The sequence below is a fragment of the Jaculus jaculus genome, chromosome 4, assembly GCF_020740685.1.
Source record: "Jaculus jaculus isolate mJacJac1 chromosome 4, mJacJac1.mat.Y.cur, whole genome shotgun sequence".
Lineage (NCBI taxonomy): Eukaryota > Metazoa > Chordata > Mammalia > Rodentia > Dipodidae > Jaculus > Jaculus jaculus.
Window position 1 is genome coordinate 161,981,857 of NC_059105.1, and position 19,575 is coordinate 162,001,431.

The 19,575-nt window shown below is 42.8% G+C and overlaps 1 protein-coding gene across 3 annotated transcripts in view; it reads left to right on the plus strand.

Moving 5' to 3' along the window:
• Positions 1-19,575, plus strand: part of Gsk3b (glycogen synthase kinase 3 beta) — a 191,082-nt gene that overhangs the window by 86,237 nt on the left and 85,270 nt on the right. For all 3 annotated transcript variants that reach the window (XM_045146943.1, XM_004666845.2, XM_045146941.1), the window contains exon 4: positions 18,459-18,569. In XM_045146943.1, coding sequence (XP_045002878.1) covers positions 18,459-18,569 — 111 coding nt within the window. The remainder of the gene's footprint in view (positions 1-18,458; positions 18,570-19,575) is intronic.

Below are 19,575 nucleotides of genomic sequence, written 5' to 3' on the forward strand. Positions count from 1 at the left end.
AGAATGGGCACACTAGGGCTCTTGCCCTTGCAAACAAATGCCAGGTGCACATCTGGCCCTATGTGGGTACTGGGGAATCATACGCGTGCTGTTAGGCTCTGCAAGTAACTGCTTTAGTAGCTCTCTAGGCAGTCACTGTTTTTGATCACATTTAATTCTATGAAATTTGAGGCTATCTAAGGCTTTGCGCTATGAACTCCATCCACCCTCTCTCCTCCCTAGATTTTGCTCTTCAGAATGCTCAGTAATGTAAGTAACGGCACTTACTGATATTACTTGGGTTTGCTGGACAGTTTTAACTTTGGATTTCATACATATGATAGCTAATTATTACATCCATACCCCCTTTTCTTTTTATGGGACTTCCCTGGAACATGTTTTATTAATCATTTTCACTTAAACTTCATAAAGGTTCTCTTGGATATTCCGTCACTGAACACCTGCAATTTGCGGGTCCCTGTGTACGTGATTCAACCTTGTGATGCCCATGCCCACGTGGCACGCTACAGTGTCACAGCTGATGCCTTGGCCACTGTCGTTGGCAGATCGCTGTCTTATTAACACTCATTTCTCAGTTGCTTCTTTGCTTTTATCAAGTTCAAATGATGCTTCTGCTTATATTGGGAATTGTCAACCCTCATTTCATTTCCAAACCCAACTATTTGGTTCATACTGATTTTTGTTTTTTTTTTCCTTGAACCTAGCGAACTGCCTATTATTGCTTTCTGTTTTAGCATGTCTTTATTTTTTTCCTGTCTCTTCCCAATGAGATTATGGGGCATCTGTTATGTCCATGGCACTCTTATAATGGAATTTTACCTCCTTATGGCTTTTTGTTATTAGATGCTAGACATCATAATACCCCAGGGAGGAAAGTAAAGGTCAGAATTATTTGTTCCATGAGCCACCAGACTACAGAGAGATTCATTTGTAAATGCCTCCTTATAAAGTCCCTAAACACTTTGCCTTGAAGGCTTATATTTTAATAAAGACAGCATTTCTCTCTCTTTTTGGCTTTTCTGAGGTAGACCCTCACTGTTCCACTCATTGTGGTTCCAGGCTGGTTTCGAACTCACAGCACTCTTCCTACCTCTGACTCCTAAATGCTGGGATTAAAGGCATATACCACTACATCCATCAGATACAGTATTTCTACAGATACAGTACAGTATGTCAAGTACTATTTTATTTCTTAATATTTTGGGCTGGAGGGAGAGGGCTTAGTGGTTAAGATACTTACCTGCAAAGCCTAAGAACTCATGTTTGGATCCCACATAAGCCAGATGCACAGTTTCGCAGGTGCACAATGTTACGCATGTACGCAAAGGGGCACAAGGGTCTGGGGTTTGTTTGCAGTGGCTGAAGACCCTGGTGTACCCATTCTCCCCCCTTTCTCTCAAAGATAAAAAAAAATATTTTATTTATTTGCATGCATGCAGGGAGGGAGGGAGAGGAAGAGAGAGAGAAAATGAATGAGAACATGGGCATGCTAGAACCTCCAGCCACTGCAGACAAACTCCAAGTGCGTGCACCACTGTGCATCTGGCTTTCCATGTGTACTAGGGAATCGAACCCAGGTTGTTAGGCTTTGCAGGCAAACGCCTTAACTGCTAAGCTATCTCTCCAGCCCCCACATACTTTTTTTTTTGGTTTTTCGAGGTAGGGTCTCACTCTGGTCCAAGCTGATCTGGAATTAACTATGTAGTCTCAAAGTGGCCTTGAACTCTCGGCGATCCTCCTACCTCTGCCTCCCAAGTGCTGGGATTAAAGGCGTGCGCCACCACACCCGGCTTCCCACATACTATTTTAATGCTTTGCAAATATTAACACATTTAACTCTTAGCAAGTTAGAATACAGACAGGAAGGAAGGTCAAACCTTTGAATACAGGGTACCTAATGGCTTGTCCATATGTTTAGTTTCTGAAAGGCTCCATCACATTCTTATTTGAAACCTGACTGGCTATTTTTGAGTACCTCAGAGAACATTTCCTTCTTCCCTGCTAGGCTAGTGGACTATCATAGGTATCATTTATTGGTGAGGCAAAGTCTCTCATTGGCCGAGGCTCCAAAGGTCTTCCTTTCTCTGCTTCCCTGACACTGAGATCATCACCTGTATAGGGTGCCTCGCCCAGCATCTTGGCCTGGGTACTGAGGGCTGAACTCAGATCCTCACACTTACAAGCACTTTACGGACTGTCCTGTCTCCCCAGCTCCTTAAACCAGTATTTTAAAGTTGTAATGAGCAGGAGGTCTGTGGTGCTCCACAAATAAGGGGCATATACTTTTTGAAGGGAGCAAGGTAGCTCTCATCTTCTACTATTTTGAAAACAGTCTCTGACCCCAGGAAATGACAAGTAATTGATGATAGGGCCATTTACCCAGGAGGCCAGTAAGGTCAGCTGGCTTTAATTGTGTGACATATGCAGCATTATTTCATGAAATATAAATGCCTTTTTTCCATTCTCACGTTTTTGTTAATGGTTTTACATTTACCTTTTTCTTCTATGATTTTGTTGAAAACACCTACTAAGCCTCTGGATTGAAATTCTTCTCCTTCTGTTATACCCTGAATTTACTATGTTTGATCTTTTCATAATGTCCCGGATATCTTGAAATTCGCATTCATACCTTGCTCCTAGCTTGTCTTTCTCTTTGTTGGACTGTATTAGGTCTGCCACCTGGTCTTCTAGTTTAGATGCTCTGTTCTCTCCTTCATCCGTTCAACTGATGAGACTCTCCACAGAGTTTTTTATTTCATTGACTGCATTCTTCAGAGCCAGGATTTCAGCCTGGTTTTTCTGTTTCCTTACTCATGTCTTGTAATGACCTCTTCATTAAGCTGGTTTCCTGTGTTCTCTTTCAGTAGTTTGTTTTCTTCTTTGATTCCCTTCATTTCTTTGAGCACAGATACCATCATTTTCTTGAAATCTTGGTCAGGCATTTCATCTAGAACAGGATCATTGGTGATCATTTCTGATGGATTTATAGTTTTTGGTGGGGCTATATTGTCTTGATTCTTTGGGTTTCTTATATTATACTATAACGACTTTTGCATCCTGAATTGATTTGATGCCTGGGTTTTCTCCTTATCTGCGTGTTCTCAGACGTGGCAATCCACCTGTATATATCCTCAGGATATGAGTTCAAGGGGCCAGTTGTAGCTCTTGTCCCCCAGTCAAGAAGTAATCCTAGGTGTTGGGTTTGCTTGCTAAGCAAGTATTCTAGTGGACTGGGTGGAATAATTTACTGGCAAATTCTAAACTTCAACCGAGTAACATACACAATCAATAAAAAACAGCACAAAGTATGCAATTGTGGGGATTCAAACAGATAGTCATATAAAGCCAAAATCCCTAAGGGTGTGTGTCATTCTACACCCTTCATCTTGTCATCTGGGAGGTAGAGATTTCTGTTCTGAATTGGGTTCCAGGTCAACCTGGATCTGGATCAGACCCTGCCCCCAGTAATGACAGATGCAACAAACAAAGGCCCTATATACATACGAAAGCACCAAAGGCAACAATATTCATTGCCCAAATACAGGTTTTTTGAGAATGGTAAAGCCAACCAAGAATATATACCCCATAACCTGCCCTGACAAGGAAAGAGAGATTAGCTCTTGCAGGACTGTGTACCTATTGTTTCCTTCCTTCCTTCCTTCCTTCCTTCCTTCCTTCCTTCCTTCCTTCCTTCCTTCCTTCCTTCCTTCCTTCCTTCCTTCCTTCCTTCCTTCCTTCCTTCCTTCCTTCTTTCTTTCTTTCTTGTCTTATTTTGTCTTATTTTTGTCAGTCAGCCTCTTTATCTTTTGCGGTGGCTTCCAGTCTCACCAGTGCTGAGGGCCTGCCTCAGCTGCACCTCTGACCCGCTCTGCCGGCTGCACTGCCCCTGGGGGCTGAATGCTGGGATTTCGCGGTTTCAGACTTCAGGCGTTGCTCTCACTTCCAGTAGCTCTTTGGCTGATCTCAGCTGTCTTTCCTTCAGAGTTCTTAACTTTGCAGAAGGCTGATGGAGCTGAAAAATCTGTTGCTTGGTCTCTGCTGGTGCCACCGCCTGGCGCCTGGCGGGACCGCCCCTTGCGGGCGCGCGGATCGCGGTCGTGAGCGCCCCAGTGGGACTCTGGCTGTTTTCCTCCTTTCTGGTGGTCTGGGTCTCTCTGGCTTCTCCACTGTGTCTAAGAATAACCTATGCTCCTTCACTTTTCAGAAGAAGAGTGTATTTTGCTGGGGTTTTGCTTAAAGTCCTCCCTAGACGGGTTTGGTTCCTAAGCCACCATCTTACCCGGAAGTCTCTATCTTCTTCATTATTTATTCAAAGTTATGTATGTGTGTTTGGCTTCATTTCTAATTTAGTTTGTAGCTTCTGTGGCAACCAACTTCACAGATCCAGGGGAAGTTCCATAATGGCAGAAGAAGCTGGCTCCCTTTACCAAATCCATGCAGAGAAAAGAGAAACCACACACACCCCCTCCCCGCACAAGCCAGCACCCAGTCCACAGCAGGGAGCCGTAAGCAGGAATTCAGATCTGCTCCCCGGAACAACTTAGGACTGGACCCCAGGATCCACCTGCAGTGACACCTCCTCTAACCAGGTGGCTAGAAATCCAAGTTACAAACTTTCATAAAACATTTGAATCTACTGGGGGAACATAAATTCAAACTACCACAGCTTTGACAGCTGGTATGTATGCATGCTAATTACACCCAGAGATGAGGGGAAAAGCCTAAGAGCACTTATTTTTGAACAGTTGTTGTAGATGTGAATATTGACTCTGCTCTGTTCTGTATGTGTCTATAGAGCATTACTTGATCTTGATCTCGATCTCTCTCCATCTCTCTCTGTCTCCTGTCATCTGGAAGATGAAATGACGCACATAAATTTTCTTATTACATGAAAATTAAATATGGCTTTTTAGGTGAAGTTTGGTTAATAGATGGTAGACATCATGATACCCTGGGGAGAAAGTAAAGGTCAGAATTACTATTTCCATAGCTTACTCTCAATTCTTCTCCCTTTTCCTAACATTAGTTACCACTGTTTCCTGGTTCACTCCCCATTTTCCTTTCTCATAGTCAATCTGAGCCTATTCGGAACCCTTCTGATTTTAGTTGCTGTCTGATACCTATTTTCAGTTAAGCTCTTTGCTGAATTCTTCATTACCCCACCTTTATTTTGCTTAGCTTGTCCTTGTTTTTCCTCTTTCTTTCTCCCTCCCTCTCTTTCTTTTTCTCACACCCCTCTGTATTTCTGTCCATGTTTGTGTGCACATGTTCATACACATACATGTACGCAGGCACACCTGGGTCACTTCATGTGTGTGTGTCTGGTTTTACATGAGTACCAGGGAGTTGAACTCAGGTTGAGAGGCTCAACAAGCAAGTGCGTTTAACCAATGAGCAATCTCCCCAGCCCTACACCCTAAATTTATGTCCTGGCTGAAATTGACCTAAAAGATTAGGCTTTTACACTGGCATGTTAGAATTTAATTTTCTCCCCTCACCCCTCTCAGAATAATGTTTTCTCCAGTCCATCAATACATTCATGATCAACAAAAGAAACCTGGACATTATATTATCCTAAGCCTTGTTGTTGAATTACACATATCCCTTATTTCTTTCCTGTTGATACTCATGTCCTAGCTCATAGCTACTACACACCTCTGCTTCCTTCCCATCCTTAATTTAAGTGATCTTTGACAACATGTCAGTCATACATGCTAACTTGGATCAATTGAAAGAGAGAACATAGGGCTGAGAAGATGATTCAGCACTTACAGGTGCTTGTTTGAAAGAGAGAATATGGGCCAATGCATTAAGAATTCAATGTCCGAGTTTAGCAAAATCATCATGACTGATGAACATTGGCAGCGAGACTTGTAACTATCCCTAATATGAAATGGCAGCAGGTAGTTTTTTGATTGTACCACTTCTTTTATTGCTTAAACGGTAAAGTCCATATTTTCTAGTGTGATATAGTGGATCTTTGTATGTCAGTACTATAACCATGTCTTTATATCTTCCTTTTTTTACCAGCTACCTGCACTGACAGTGTGCAGTCCTTGCAATATGTTGTATTCTCTAGTAATGGAAACTCCTTTTGGTGGCAAACAACTTGACAGCCTACCTATCTCCTCAGTCCTGCAAATGGACTGCGTCTTCTGAACGCTGCTTCCCCAGCTGTTCTTTTTCTGTGAACTTGATTTTGTTCTTTTATCTCTGTTCAGAAGTAATCTCATTGCTTAGCTTGCTACCTTTTAGAAAAAAATTTCTTAAATTTTTATTTATTTATTTGAGAGCAACAGATAGAGAAAGAGGGAGAGAGAGAAAGAGAGAGAATGGCTATGCCAGAGACTCCAGCCACTGCAAATGAACTCCAGATGTATGTGCCCTCTTGTGCATCTGGTTTACGTGGATCCTGGGGAATCAAGCCTCGAACCAGGGTCCTTAGGCTTCACAGGCAAGCACTTAGCCGCTAAGCCCTCTTTCCAGCCCAACTACCTTTTTTTATTTTTTTTAAATTTTAGTTTGTTTATTTTTCTTTTGGTTTTTTTTTTTTTTTTTTTTTTTTTTTTTTTTTGTTTTTTGTTTTTTGTTTTTTGTTTTTTCGAGGTAGGGTCTCACTCTGGCCCAGGCTGACCTGGAATTCACTATGTAGTCTCAGGGTGGCCTCGAACTCACAGTGATCCTCCTACCTCTGCCTCCCAAGTGCTGGGATTAAAGGCATGCGCCACCACGCCCGCTTCTTTTGGTTTTTTGAGGTAGGGTCTTACTCCAGCCCAGGCTGACCTGGAATTCAATATGGAGTCTCAGGGTGGCCTCGAACTCACGGCAATCCTCCTACCTCTGCCTCCCAAGTGCTGGGATTAAAGGCGTGCGCCACAACGCCCGGCTCCCAACTACCTTTTTTTAAAAAAATCTTTGCATCACCTTCTTACACTGAGTTGCAGTCAGCTCCACATTGCTTGGACGAACCTCCAAACCAGACACAGTTTACAGGAGGAATGCAATTTATTTTAGCCTTAGAGATCTGGGGGAAGTTCCATAATGGCAAAAGAGGCTTGCCCCCTTTCCCAGATCCACTCAGAGAGAGAAAAACCACCACCACCACCACCAAAAGCCAGCAGTGAACCAGCAGCAAAAGTGCAGGGAGCGGTCAGAGCTCACTGGGCACACCGCAGGCTGGAATTCAGATCAGCCCCCAAGCACACCTTTGTGCTGGACCCCAGGATCCAGCCCTGTGGCACAAGCTGTAATAAAACTCCTGTGAGTCTGTTGAGGGACATACATTCAAACTATAACACACTGTAAAAAGTGTATCTTTTCTTAAGATATCTCCCAAATACTTATTTTATATCATTTCCCTTATTTTAAATTACATTTTTAAAAAATCTCGATCTTGTTAGTAGCTTGTCACATTCTCAAAAGCATACACAGATCTTTTTCAGTTTTATTTCTTTTAACATTTAGCCCAGTGAGTGTTTAGTTATGTAAATGATTGCTGAAAGCCTTCTAAATAATCTCAGAAAACTGAGAAGTAAAGTAGAGTTTAGAGACATTAATATTTTCTGAAGTTAGGATTTATTTCTTTATTTTAGGGTGTTTTCAGTATATCAACATAATTTCTTTTTGTTCTTGCGATCTTGCTTATCAGTTTCAGTAGGTCTTAGTAGATTCTTTAGACTTTTTTTTTTTCCTTAGACTTTTCTATAACATCTTTATCCCACAAATAGAAATTGTTTTACTTCCTTACCAATGTGATATCTTTTTGAAAAAAGTGAAAAAAAATATATTTTTTAAGTATACAATTCAAGCACGTGGATTATATTTACAGTGCTGTATAAGCTGCCACAATTATTTTGAGAACTTTGTTATCGTGGAGTTTAAACCTTTTTTTGTTGTTGTTTGAGGTGTGTGTGAGTGTGGGAGCATACATGCCACGCTGCACAGGTTGAGGTGCACAGACGACTTGGGGTGTCAGTTCTACTTTCCGTTTTGGTTGAGGCCGGGTCTCTGCTTTCCTGCTGTGTACACCCCCTTGAGCTTCCGAGGCGCGCGTGTCTGTGCCTCCCCCCTCACCATCGCTGTGCTGGGATTTCAGATGCCCACTACCGTATCTGGCTTTCATATTTGTCCTGGAGATCTGAACTCAGCTGGTCACACACTATGCCAATGCATTATGGAACATTCAAAAACACTTTTGTTGTTGTTTTGTTTTGCTTTGTTTTTCAAGGTACAGTTTCACTCTAGCTCAGGCTGACCTGGAATTTACTCTGTAGTCTCAGGGTGGCCTCGAACTCATGGCGATCCTCCTACCTCTGCCTCCCGAGTACCGGGATTAAAGGTGTGGGCCACCACACCCAGGTCCTTTTTTAATTCTTAAAGTCCACCTCTCTTTAGTTTGTTGGCAGTATGTAAAGTTTGTAGGTACAAACAAAAAATATAGCTGGGCACAGTAATGTACACCTGTAACCCCAGCATTCAGGAGGCTGAGGCAGGAAGAATGAGGAGTTCAAAGCCATCCTCAGCTACGTAGAAGTCCAGGGTTCATGATGAGCCTAAACTAAGAGAGACCCTGTCTCATAAATACGTGGTTTCTGTCTTAATGCCTTTGAAGTCCAGTAGGTGAGAAAAAGAGGAAAAGAAATGTACTACTGAATCATACATGATACAAAATTATTTGCGCTGTGGTTAACAGTGAGATTTTTTTTTAAAGTGAGCTGCTAGAGAGATGGCTCAGCAGTTAAAGGTGCTTGTAAAGCCTAACTGGCTGGATTCAGTTCCCCAGTGCCCACATAGAGCGCAGAGTGGGGCCCTATATCTGAGCTCATTGACAGTAGCAAGAGGCCATGAAGCTCTGTGCCGTGGAGACCAGGCTCTGAGGGAGTTTCGTGTGCAGCCTTACCTTCGCCTCTCACACTCTGCTCTGTCTTCCTTACTGTACGGAGATGAGTCCCAGGGAACTTTATTTATTGAAGTAAAATGATAACATTTTATTGATCTCTGTAATGATGTATGGATTTTCTAGACAAAACTTTTACTTATGAGATGTTTACATTTGCAACGGAGTGTGGTATAGAGAATGAATATATAGATAATGTAAAGCTAGTGTTAGATGAATTATCAAGGCTTCTCATAGAAATGTTACTGATGGTAGATGAAGTGGTGATCTGTTACCACATCTCAGATAGCTGTACTTTTGGCTTCAGATAAGTGAGTTTTTTTTAGGGCTCTAGCAAATGAAAGTAAGAGGAGAATCAAGAAGTAGCAGATTAAAAAAAAAAAAAGTAGAACATCAAGCTGGGCATTGAATAATACCCAGCAGAAATGACTGGAGTACAACTGCTGAAAAGTAGAAGAAACAAATGGCAAGTAGCAGGTAAATATCAATTTCAGATCAGGCAGGAGTTACTCACAACAGTTACAAAAATGATACAGGAAGTCCCTAACAGGTCAGCCAGCGTTCTGGAGAACCTCAGGCAGCCATCTTCTCCAGCAGGGCTTCCTTGTAGCAGCAGTTCTCACCACAGGCATTTTATTCTGTGGGATGAACAGCAGTGGCGGTGGGACACCCAGCAGTCTGGAAGCGTTTTCCCTGTCGGCTGTTGTGTGGGGGCTCGGCGTTCTTCTGCCATCCTTTCTCCTTGCCCCAGGGCCGGGGCTCTCAGATCAATTTGAGACAAACGTGCTTGGATCTGAGATAGTGGCTGTGGGGCAGGCAGGGAGCGCTCCCAGCAAGTGGAAATAGCACATGACGATTTACTCATAACAACATATGTATACAAGTGGTGACTTATCAGGTTGAGATTTAGGAGCTTTAAAAATATCGGTTAGCACCTTTGTTTTATGTTACTGAAGTGGATGTTTTTAAACATCAAAATAGCACAGAAGAGCGATAAAAGTAATTTTTTTTTACCGTGATTACTATATCCCCTAATTCTATTCTCAATGGAGATAGTTCTATTTACATTGTTTGTATACAAGTGTGGAAATATATGTTAATGCAGCATCATACATAAAGCTTAGAGCATGTTTCCGTCTTTCCCAGCAGTTCAGGAATAGGGTTTTCTTTACTCTTTTAAATTATTTTATTTATTCATTTATTTATTTACTTATTTATTTATGAGAGTTCGGGCACACCAGGGCCTCTAGTCACTGCAAATGAACTCTAGACACATGTCACCTTGTGCATCTGACTTACATGGGTACTGAGGAATTGAATCGGGTATTTAGGCTTTATAGGCAAGCACCTTAGCTGCTAATCCATCTCTCTAGCCCATGTAGATGATGATGATGATTATATATTTTTTGTTTTTTCGAGGCAGGGTCTTGCTCTAGCCCAGGCTGACCTGGAATTCACTATCTAGTCTTAGGCTGCTCATGGCGATCCTCCTGCTTCTGCCTCCTGAGTACTGGGATAAAAGGTGTGTGTCACCATGCCTGGCTCCATGTAGATTATTGTTAATTTCTTCCTTTTCACAAGTCTTCAGTCATCTTCTAGTGTTCAGGGCATATATGCATATGTACACAATATTTTCTGAGTCAAGTTTTAGGGGGTCTGCATACTTGTTCATTACCTTCTGAAAAGGTTATATAAATTTAGATGTTCATCAGGAACTTGTTGTGGTGCATATTAGGCAGTGACCTTTTCTAATACCTAGTTTTCTCAAATTGACTTTTCCTTTCCTATTTGATAAGTGAAAAATTGTAGCTCATTGTATTTTTATTGTATTTCTTTAATTGTGTTGAGAATATTTCTACATTTTTGTTGGCCATGTGTTCATACTCCTTTTCCATTTTTTTTTTTAATCTGGATTTCTTGCCTTCTCACCAACTTCTAAGAAGTTAGTACTTTTCAATAAAACAAATTAAAAATAAAAACAATAAAATAAAATCAATAAAAACAAATTAGGCATTTTTGTATGTATTTGCCAAATGATTATATTTTTGGACATGATTTGTATGATTTTTTTTTTTTTTTTTCTTTTTGAGGTAGGGTTTCACTCCAGCCCAGGTAGACCTGGCATTCACTATGTAGTTTCAGGCTGGTCTCAAACTCACAGCGATCCTCCTACCTCAGCCTCTTGAGTGCTGAGATTGAAGGTGTGCACCACCCCACCCAACTATGTGTGTGTGTGTGTTTTACAAGTATGAGTTTCATATTTGTATGTAATCAAATTGGCATTATTTTCCTAGGTAGCTTATAGCTGTTTTGTCCTTTAGCGTTTGCAGAAGCAAAACTATATTCTTTTTGTGTTTTCACTTTTCCCCCACATAAAACTTCTTGATGCCAGCCCTGTACACCTTCAAGGCATGATATCTGTTTGGAAGGTTTTGCAAGCTAAAATTCCTTCACTAATTTGGAGAATCTAGGGTTGCCACGATTCTGGGTTGGATGTCATATTTCTGAGTTCTCTGATACGCTGCTTTGCATCCCATCAGACTTTTAGAACTGCAAACTCCAAGGGATAAGGTTATCATAGTAGTATCCATTTCCCAAAGACAAGAACGGCTCATCCCTGCTGCTGCTGCTAGGTGTAATTGCAAACAACCATGGGGGGCTGGAGAGATGGCTCTGTAGTTAAGTGCTTGCCTATAAAACCTAATGACTTGAATTCAATTAGAGAGCAGTTGGTTTCGCCCATAACAGGCATGCCACTCTTAAACCTGTTGGCTCATTTGGCTTAGCTGACTAAACATAAGGCTTTGAGTGTCCACTGTCACTTACCACCACTGATGACTTCTCTCTCCATAGGGGTGCATGCAGCATAGCTTTTTTTTTTCAGCTTTCTCTCAGCTGGCCTACAGCGGGGAGGTTTTCAGCTCAGCTCCAGCTTGGTTTCTCAGTGACTGCAGCCCAAGCATGTGGAGTCTTCAGCAGTAAGGTCTTAGCATCTATTCCTGGTGGGAAACAAGAGCCTTGGTGATAGCCTGTAGTGTTTGGGGAGCATCAGGGACCTCTCTGGCCAACAACTCACTGGAAGGTATCCCAACCTTAGCAATGAAATTTTTCTGGTAACAATCTTTGGCTTCTAGGTGTGCCATTATCCAAAAGAGTAGATTTCCATATGGCTTATTCATAACATCTGAAATTTTGATTAACCCTTTCCCCGTCCTTCCTTTACTCAATCTCTTCCCCTGACCTCACTAGGCCATTCCACTCCCAGTGATCTGTTCTACTTACGTATATACGATACCCTCCCCTAAGTCCTCCCCTCTCCTCCCTCCCTTACAGCCTCTTTCTAGCTTACTGGCCTCTGCTACTGAGTTTTGTTCCAACTCACACAGAAGACTAAACATTTGTAGCTAGGATCCACATATGAGAGAGAACATGTGATGTTTGGCTTTCTGGGCCTGGGTTACTTCACTTAGTATAATCCTTTCCAGATCCACCCATTTCCCTGCAAATTTCATATTTCTTTACCGCTGAGTAGAGCTCCATTGTGTAAATGCGCCACATCTTCATTATCCACTCATCAGTTGAGGAACATCTAGGTTGGTTCCATTTCTTAGCTACTGTGAATAGAGCGGCAGCAAACACGATTGTGCAAGTGTCTCTAAGGTAGTGAGAAGAGTCCGTAGGATACGTAGGAGTGGTATAGCTGGGTCAGATAGTAAATTAATATTTAGCTGAGTCAGGAACCTTCACACTGATTTCCACACTGGCTGTACCAGTTCACATTCCCACCAACAGTGTAGAAAGGTTCCTCTTTTTTTCCCACATCCTTGCTAGCATTTATTGTGATTTGTTTTCTTTATGGTAGCCATTCTGACAGGAGTGAGATGGAATCTCAAAATAGATTTAATTTGCATTTCCCTGATAGATTGAATTTTAATTTTAGGGTTTTACATTGACCGTGGTTACATTCACACTGTAGGTTTTGTTCTATTATTCTAGCCTATTAAAATCATAAGATTTTAAGCTATTCATCCCAAATTTGTGTCAATTTTAGGTGGGTGGGTTGAAATGAGAAATTGCAGATTGTCAAAGCTATCCCTTAGTATGTCATTTGGCTAGCAATACTGCTAATAGGCTTAGTGTCGTAAGAATGCTTTCAGCGAAGTCTTACATTGATTTGCCAACCGTTGCTCTTTCCCTTACTCCACCACTTAGCTGTTCCTTACATTTGTTACTTAGCCATCTAACAAGTGAAAGGCATTTGTCTTTGAAACCTCAAATAAATGAAATCGTTCCTGGCGTTAGTCAGCTTTCCTTTGCTGGGAGAAAAGCTCCGAAGGAAAACAAAGTAGCAAAGGTTTGTTGCACATGGTCCGGGGGTCCCAGTGTGTCAGGGCTTGGTGTTGTGGAGATGAGCTGCTCATCCAGCAAGAAAGAATCCTGGACTCGGGTTTCGTCCAGTCCTTTAGCATTTGTTATTCCTTCCCTTTGGGAATGTTTGCCCTCTGATGTCTTAACTGTGGTGCATTGGAAGTATGTAATTTGTTTTTTGACTTTAGAGAAGCTCACAGTTAATAGTTACCTTGAGTCTCAGGAAAGTTTGAACTTGGACTTTTGAGGAATGTTGGAGACTTTCGGAGATGGGCTAAATGCATTTTGTAATCTGAGATATAGTGCGAGGAAGGGCCTCGTGACAAGATTTACTTTCTAGAGGCACATCCCCAGTGACGCTCCTCCATGTAGCCCCACCTCTTCAAGTTCGCACTGTTCCCAGTACTCTTCAGTACATGAGCCATGGAGGGGTCCATTTCAGATCAAAACCATTAAAAAACAGACGCTGCAAACGGACTCCACACGCATGGCACTTTGTGTACGTGATTTTATATGGCTATTGGTGAATTGAACCTGGGCCAGCTGACTTTGCAATCCAGTGGTTTTAATCACTGAGTCATTTCCCCAGCAAAAAGGCCCTAGTGTACCTGCCCATTCTCTGTCTCTATCTCGCTCTGTCTGCTTGGAAATAAATTTTCAAAATTTGAAAAAAAATTTAAGGGCTGGAGAGATGGTTTGGCAGTTACGGTGCTTGTCTGTGAAGCCTAAGGACCCAGGTTTGATTTCACAGAACCCATGTGAACCAGATGCATAAGGTGGCACATTTTTTACAGAAAAAGGGAATGAAATGTGGATATGATATTTGTCTAAAGTCCACCCTAAAGAGTCATTGCTAAGAGCTAACCTTGATCTGTCAAATCCAATACGAATCTTTTCACTATACAGAACTCATTTGACTCACCTCACTTGCTTCTTTTACTCCTGTGTCATGTGTCTCTTACTTTACTAAGATCAATTTTGTCACTATTTATTCAAAGAAACTGGCTGATTTGTACACTTTAAGTTTTGCTTTTTCTACTTTGAAAGTCCTCTTAAGCCCTTTCTAGTTGCTAATGCTTTTCAGCTCTAAGGTCCATTTCAAAGACAAGCAGCTAGAAAATACTTTCTTAACTAACCTGAGGTCAGACCTTTTCTTTTTTGCCTGAATTTCTCTCATGTTTAATTTCTATATTACAAATTTGTCATGTAGCTATATGTGCCATCCTATAAATGATCATCTCAATAGATGCAGAAAAGGTCTTCAACAAAATTCAGCATCCCTTCATGATCAAAACACTGAAGAAGGGCTAGAGGGATGGCTCAATGGATAAGGCATTTGCCTGCAAAGCCAAAAGACCCAGGTTCGATTCCCCAGGACCCACGTTAGACAGATGCACAAGGGGGCACACACGTCTGGAATTCGTTTGCAGTGGCTGGAGGCCCTGGCACACCCATTCTCTTTCTCTGTCAAATAAATAAATAAATAAAATATTTTAAAAACACTGGAGAAGACAGGGATGGTGGGGGGAAGCATATATCAACATGATAAAGGCAATCTACAATAGACCTAAAGCCTGTAATACTGAATGGGGAAAAGCTGGAAGTATTTCCATTAAGATCTGGAACCAGGCAGGGGTGCCCACTGTCGCCACTGCTTTCCAACACAGTACTTGAAATCTTAATTTAAGCAGTAAGACAAGTGAAGGAAATAATGGGAATACAGACTGGGGAGGGAGAAGTCAAATTAGCCCTGTTGGCAGAATGAATCTGAATTCTTTTTGTCTACGTGTGTCAGAAGACCGTCAGCTATGCCCACACTAGCGCCTAGCGCATAGTAGGAAGGAATAAGTGAGCAAACATTCTGCAATCATGACCCCTTGTGTCCATGTCTGTTCATTTCTCTGTACTTTGCAGATTAGAAATATGGGACTAGGCAGTTCTGGATTAAACTGGTTGGGTGAGAGCGAAAAAGAGTGATCTCCAGTGGAGGCAGAGGAGTGACAGTTGAAGACCCGCCTCAGCTACATAGCAAGTCCCAGGCAGCCAGGCTGGGCTATGTGAGACCCTGCTGAGAGACACCGAGAGAAAATTGACTTTGATATCCCAACCAGGCAGGCGGAGCCAGCCCTCAGGGAGGTTTTCAGTTTGGAAGGCGCCACTGCTAGTGAGAGACAGCTCTGTCCTGAACGGCACCCGGCGCTCCTCCCGCCTCCCAACTCAGAGGGCTGAGAAGTGCTTTTCAGTGAGACCGAGAAAGAAAGAAGGCTAAATAGCCCTCTTCACAGACAACATGGTTCTCTACATAAGAGAACCAGAAAACTCCACCAAAAAACTAAAATTGGTAAATGCTTTCAGCAAAGTGGCAGGCTATAAAATCAGCACACAAAAATCACTAGCCTTCCCTCCCTTCCCCTTCTCTTTCTCTCTTTCTCTTTCTTTCTTTCTTTCTTCTTTTTTTATTTTTTTTTAATTTTTTATTTATTTATTTATTTGAGAGGGACAGACACAGAGAGAAAGACAGATAGAGGGAGAGAGAGAGAATGGGCGCGCCAGGGCTTCCAGCCTCTGCAAACGAACTCCAGACGCGTGCGCCCCCTTGTGCATCTGGCTAACGTGGGACCTGGGGAACCAAGCCTCGAACCGGGGTCCTTAGGCTTCACAGGCAAGCACTTAACCGCTAAGCCATCTCTCCAGCCCCTTTCTTCTTTTTTAAATGTATATATATATATTTGTAAAATTTTATTTGTTTTCAAGCAGAGAGAGACAGAGACTAAAGCGAACTCCAGATGCATGCACCACCGTGTGCATCGGGCTTTATGTGGGTACTGGGGAATTAACCCCGAGACAGTAAGCTTTGTAGGCAAGTGCCTCAACCACTGAACCATTTCTCTGGCCCAGTTTCTCTTTTCTTCTCTCTCTCTCTCTTTTTTTTTTTTCTTTCTTTTGCTTGTTTTCTCAACATTTTTACCTTAGAAAGGAGCTTGTTCAACTTATTTCTAGTCATAGATAAGAAGCAAAAATTGATTGGGGCAGGGGGAACTGCTGCGGAGATGGCTCAGCAGTTAAAGGTACTTGTTTACTTAAAAGCCTGGCAGCCCACGTTTGGTTCCTAGTACCCATGTCAAGCCAGATGCACAAAGTGGTGCCTGCATCTGAAATTTGTCTTGCAGAAGCATGAGGCCCTGGTGCACCCATTTCCTCTCTCCCACTCTTCCCTACCTCCTCCCCCTTGCAAGTAAATAATAAAAACGGATGGAGATAGATGCTGACAGGTAGGCTGCAGCCAGGGCCATCAGGCCTAGACTAGAGAGAAGAGATGTTGGAGGTGGGGGAGGAGAGGAAAATGTGGACCCGGAAAACGAATAGATGAGGTTACGGTCAATGAATAATTATTAGGGAGCCGTTGACTTTATTTATTGATGGTAACTTTAATGTGAGACAGTGTGTGTGTGTGTGTGTGTGTGTGTGATGTCCAGGTTACTCAAGTTTCACCAGAGTGGTAAAAAGCGATGCATGTTTTCTAAACATTTCTCATTTTGCAAGCTGCAGTAGGGAGTATCATAGATAGGACACAGCTGTGTTCCGTCAAAGCGTTACAAAGTAGAGCAGCAGGTGGCTACCATTGCTTTCTCACCCCTGTGTCGGTGAGAGTACCTTGTCTATGGATGGGAAGAGTTCCTTACGTGGAGGGAGGGAGAGAGGGGCAGAGAGAGAGAGAAAGAGAGAGAGAGAGAGAGGGGGGGGGGGGGAGGGAGGGAGGGAGGGAGGGTTTCCTGAGCTCTGTTGTACCATGACCTCACATCTCTCTATTTTTTTGTTCTTTTTGAAGTAGGGTCTCACACTAGCCCAGTCTGACATGGAATTTACTCTGTAGCCCAGACTGACCTTAATCTTACAGTGATCCTCCTGTATGTTAGGATTAAAAGCATATGCCAGTACACCCCACCTAACCTCACATCTTAAATAGAGTTCTCTCTTTGCCTGAAATGCAGTTTTCATATTTAATTCAAAAAACTACAAGCAGAATCCTGTATTTGATCTTCACACTGTCACATAACTGTTAAATCCACATCCTTTCTTCTTTCCCTATAGCAGTTATTGACATACAAGAAATGCTCAGAAAATGCTGCAATTGAGATCGTGCACTGGAATCTGATGACTGAGATCACAGGGAGCATCTGCTTGTGCAGATAGACTTAAGTCTGTCTCAAGTTTCATCCACTTAGTCGTCAGCAGTGATTCTCAACTTAGATTTTTTGCTACAGTTTACCAAATAGCTGTTCTTCACAAGAACGGGGTGTGGATAGCGTTTCTTCCTCTTTCCTCTTTCGTTCCAGTTTCTTTCTCTGCACTGATTTTGGGTTCATGTCCTTTTGCTGCTAAATATGGATATTCACTTGCTTATTCATTCATATATTTGTTCATGCATGCATTCATTCATTCCGAAGTATGGTTTCACCATAGTCCAGACTGATCTGGAACTCATTCTGTAGCTCCAGGCTGGCCTCCATCTCATGGCAATCTTCCTACCTCAGCCTCCCAGCTGCTGGGACTAAAGGCGTGCCCCTCCACACTTCGCTCAAAATGGGCATTTAAACAGAACTTTTAATCAGCTTGGGATTATGATAACTCATTAGTGTAGATTCTTTTTTTTTTTCCCCAATTCATTATAGAATACAAATGTCCGTTCTAACTTTAGACTGTTAACTAAACAAAATGGATATTGGAAACATTTTGAAGAATACCTAGTCCAAACTTTCATATTACAGTAGAAGAAATCGAAGCCTAAACAGTTAAGTGACTTGCACACACCAGTTAGCAGTAGAATGGGAGCTGGAAGTCCAAGTAGACACTGTCACGCCGTCTCTCCTGGCAGCATAGGGAGCTCGGATCTTCAGCGTAGAGAATAGGAAATGTTACGGTAGGTGATGCCTTCAAAATGCACAGTAATCAATGTGAGCCTTATGACTGGGAATCTTAATAGTGTTGGTATTATTAATTTTTAATATGGATTTGCTAGTAAAGTGTTTTAGACTTACTTTTACAGTCATGTCTATATTCAAAAGTAACTTTTGTGTAATTACAATTAAGCACATGATTTTTCAATTTGAGTAGGTTTATATAGAGAGAGGTTACTCTTGATTTGCATACTTAAGATCAGTTTCTAATCTCTTTTTTCAATGATCTTTTTCAGAAAGATGAAGTCTACCTTAACCTGGTGCTGGACTATGTTCCGGAAACAGTGTACAGAGTTGCCAGACACTATAGTCGAGCCAAGCAGACGCTCCCTGTGATCTATGTCAAGGTACGTAGCCAGAGCAGAGCTTCCCAGCCTGCAGAACGCCCAGTGTGGGCCCAGGGGAGCAGAAAACTCTCGATTCTGCTTGATTTTTGTTCATGGTTCTGTGTATGTGTGTGTGTGTTGCTGTACACGTGTGTGTCCCCATGCAGTGCTGCATGAGCCCGCCAGTGTGGGGTGACTCTCCTGTGCTGCGTGAACTCGCCAGTGTGGGGTGACTCTCCTGTGCTGCATGAGCCCGCCAGTGTGGGGTGACTCTCCTGTGCTGCATGAGCCCGCCAGTGTGGGGTGACTCTCCTGTGCTGCATGAGCCCGCCAGTGTGGGGTGACTCTCCTGTGCTGCATGAGCCCGCCAGTGTGGGGTGACTCTCCTGTGCTGCATGAGCCCGCCAGTGTGGGGTGACTCTCCTGTGCTGCATGAGCCCGCCAGTGTGGGGTGACTCTCCTGTGCTGCATGAACTCGCCAGTGTGGGGTACGCTCTCCTGTGCTGCATGAACTCGCCAGTGTGGGGTACACTCTCCTGTGCTGCATGAACTCGCCAGTGTGGGGTGACTCTCCTGTGCTGCATGAGCTTGCCAGTGTGGGGTGCCCTCTCCTGTGCTGCATGAACTCGCCAGTGTGGGGTGACTCTCCTGTGCTGCATGAGCTTGCCAGTGTGGGGTGACTCTCCTGTGCTGCATGAACTCGCCAGTGTGGGGTGACTCTCCTGTGCTGCATGAGCTTGCCAGTGTGGGGTGCCCTCTCCTGTGCTGCATGAACTCGCCAGTGTGGGGTGACTCTCCTGTGCTGCGTGAGTGGAACATTGGGTGTCCTGCTGCATTGTTCTTCCACTTAACCCTATTTTTGTTTTTATTATTAACCCTATTCTTATTGGAGCCAGAGTCTCTTGCTCTCTTTTTTTTTTTTAAACAATTATTTATTTATTTATGGGAGAGAGAGAATGGGCACACCCGGGCCTCGAGCCACTCTAAATGGACTCCAGACACAAGCGCCACCTTGTGCATCTGCCTT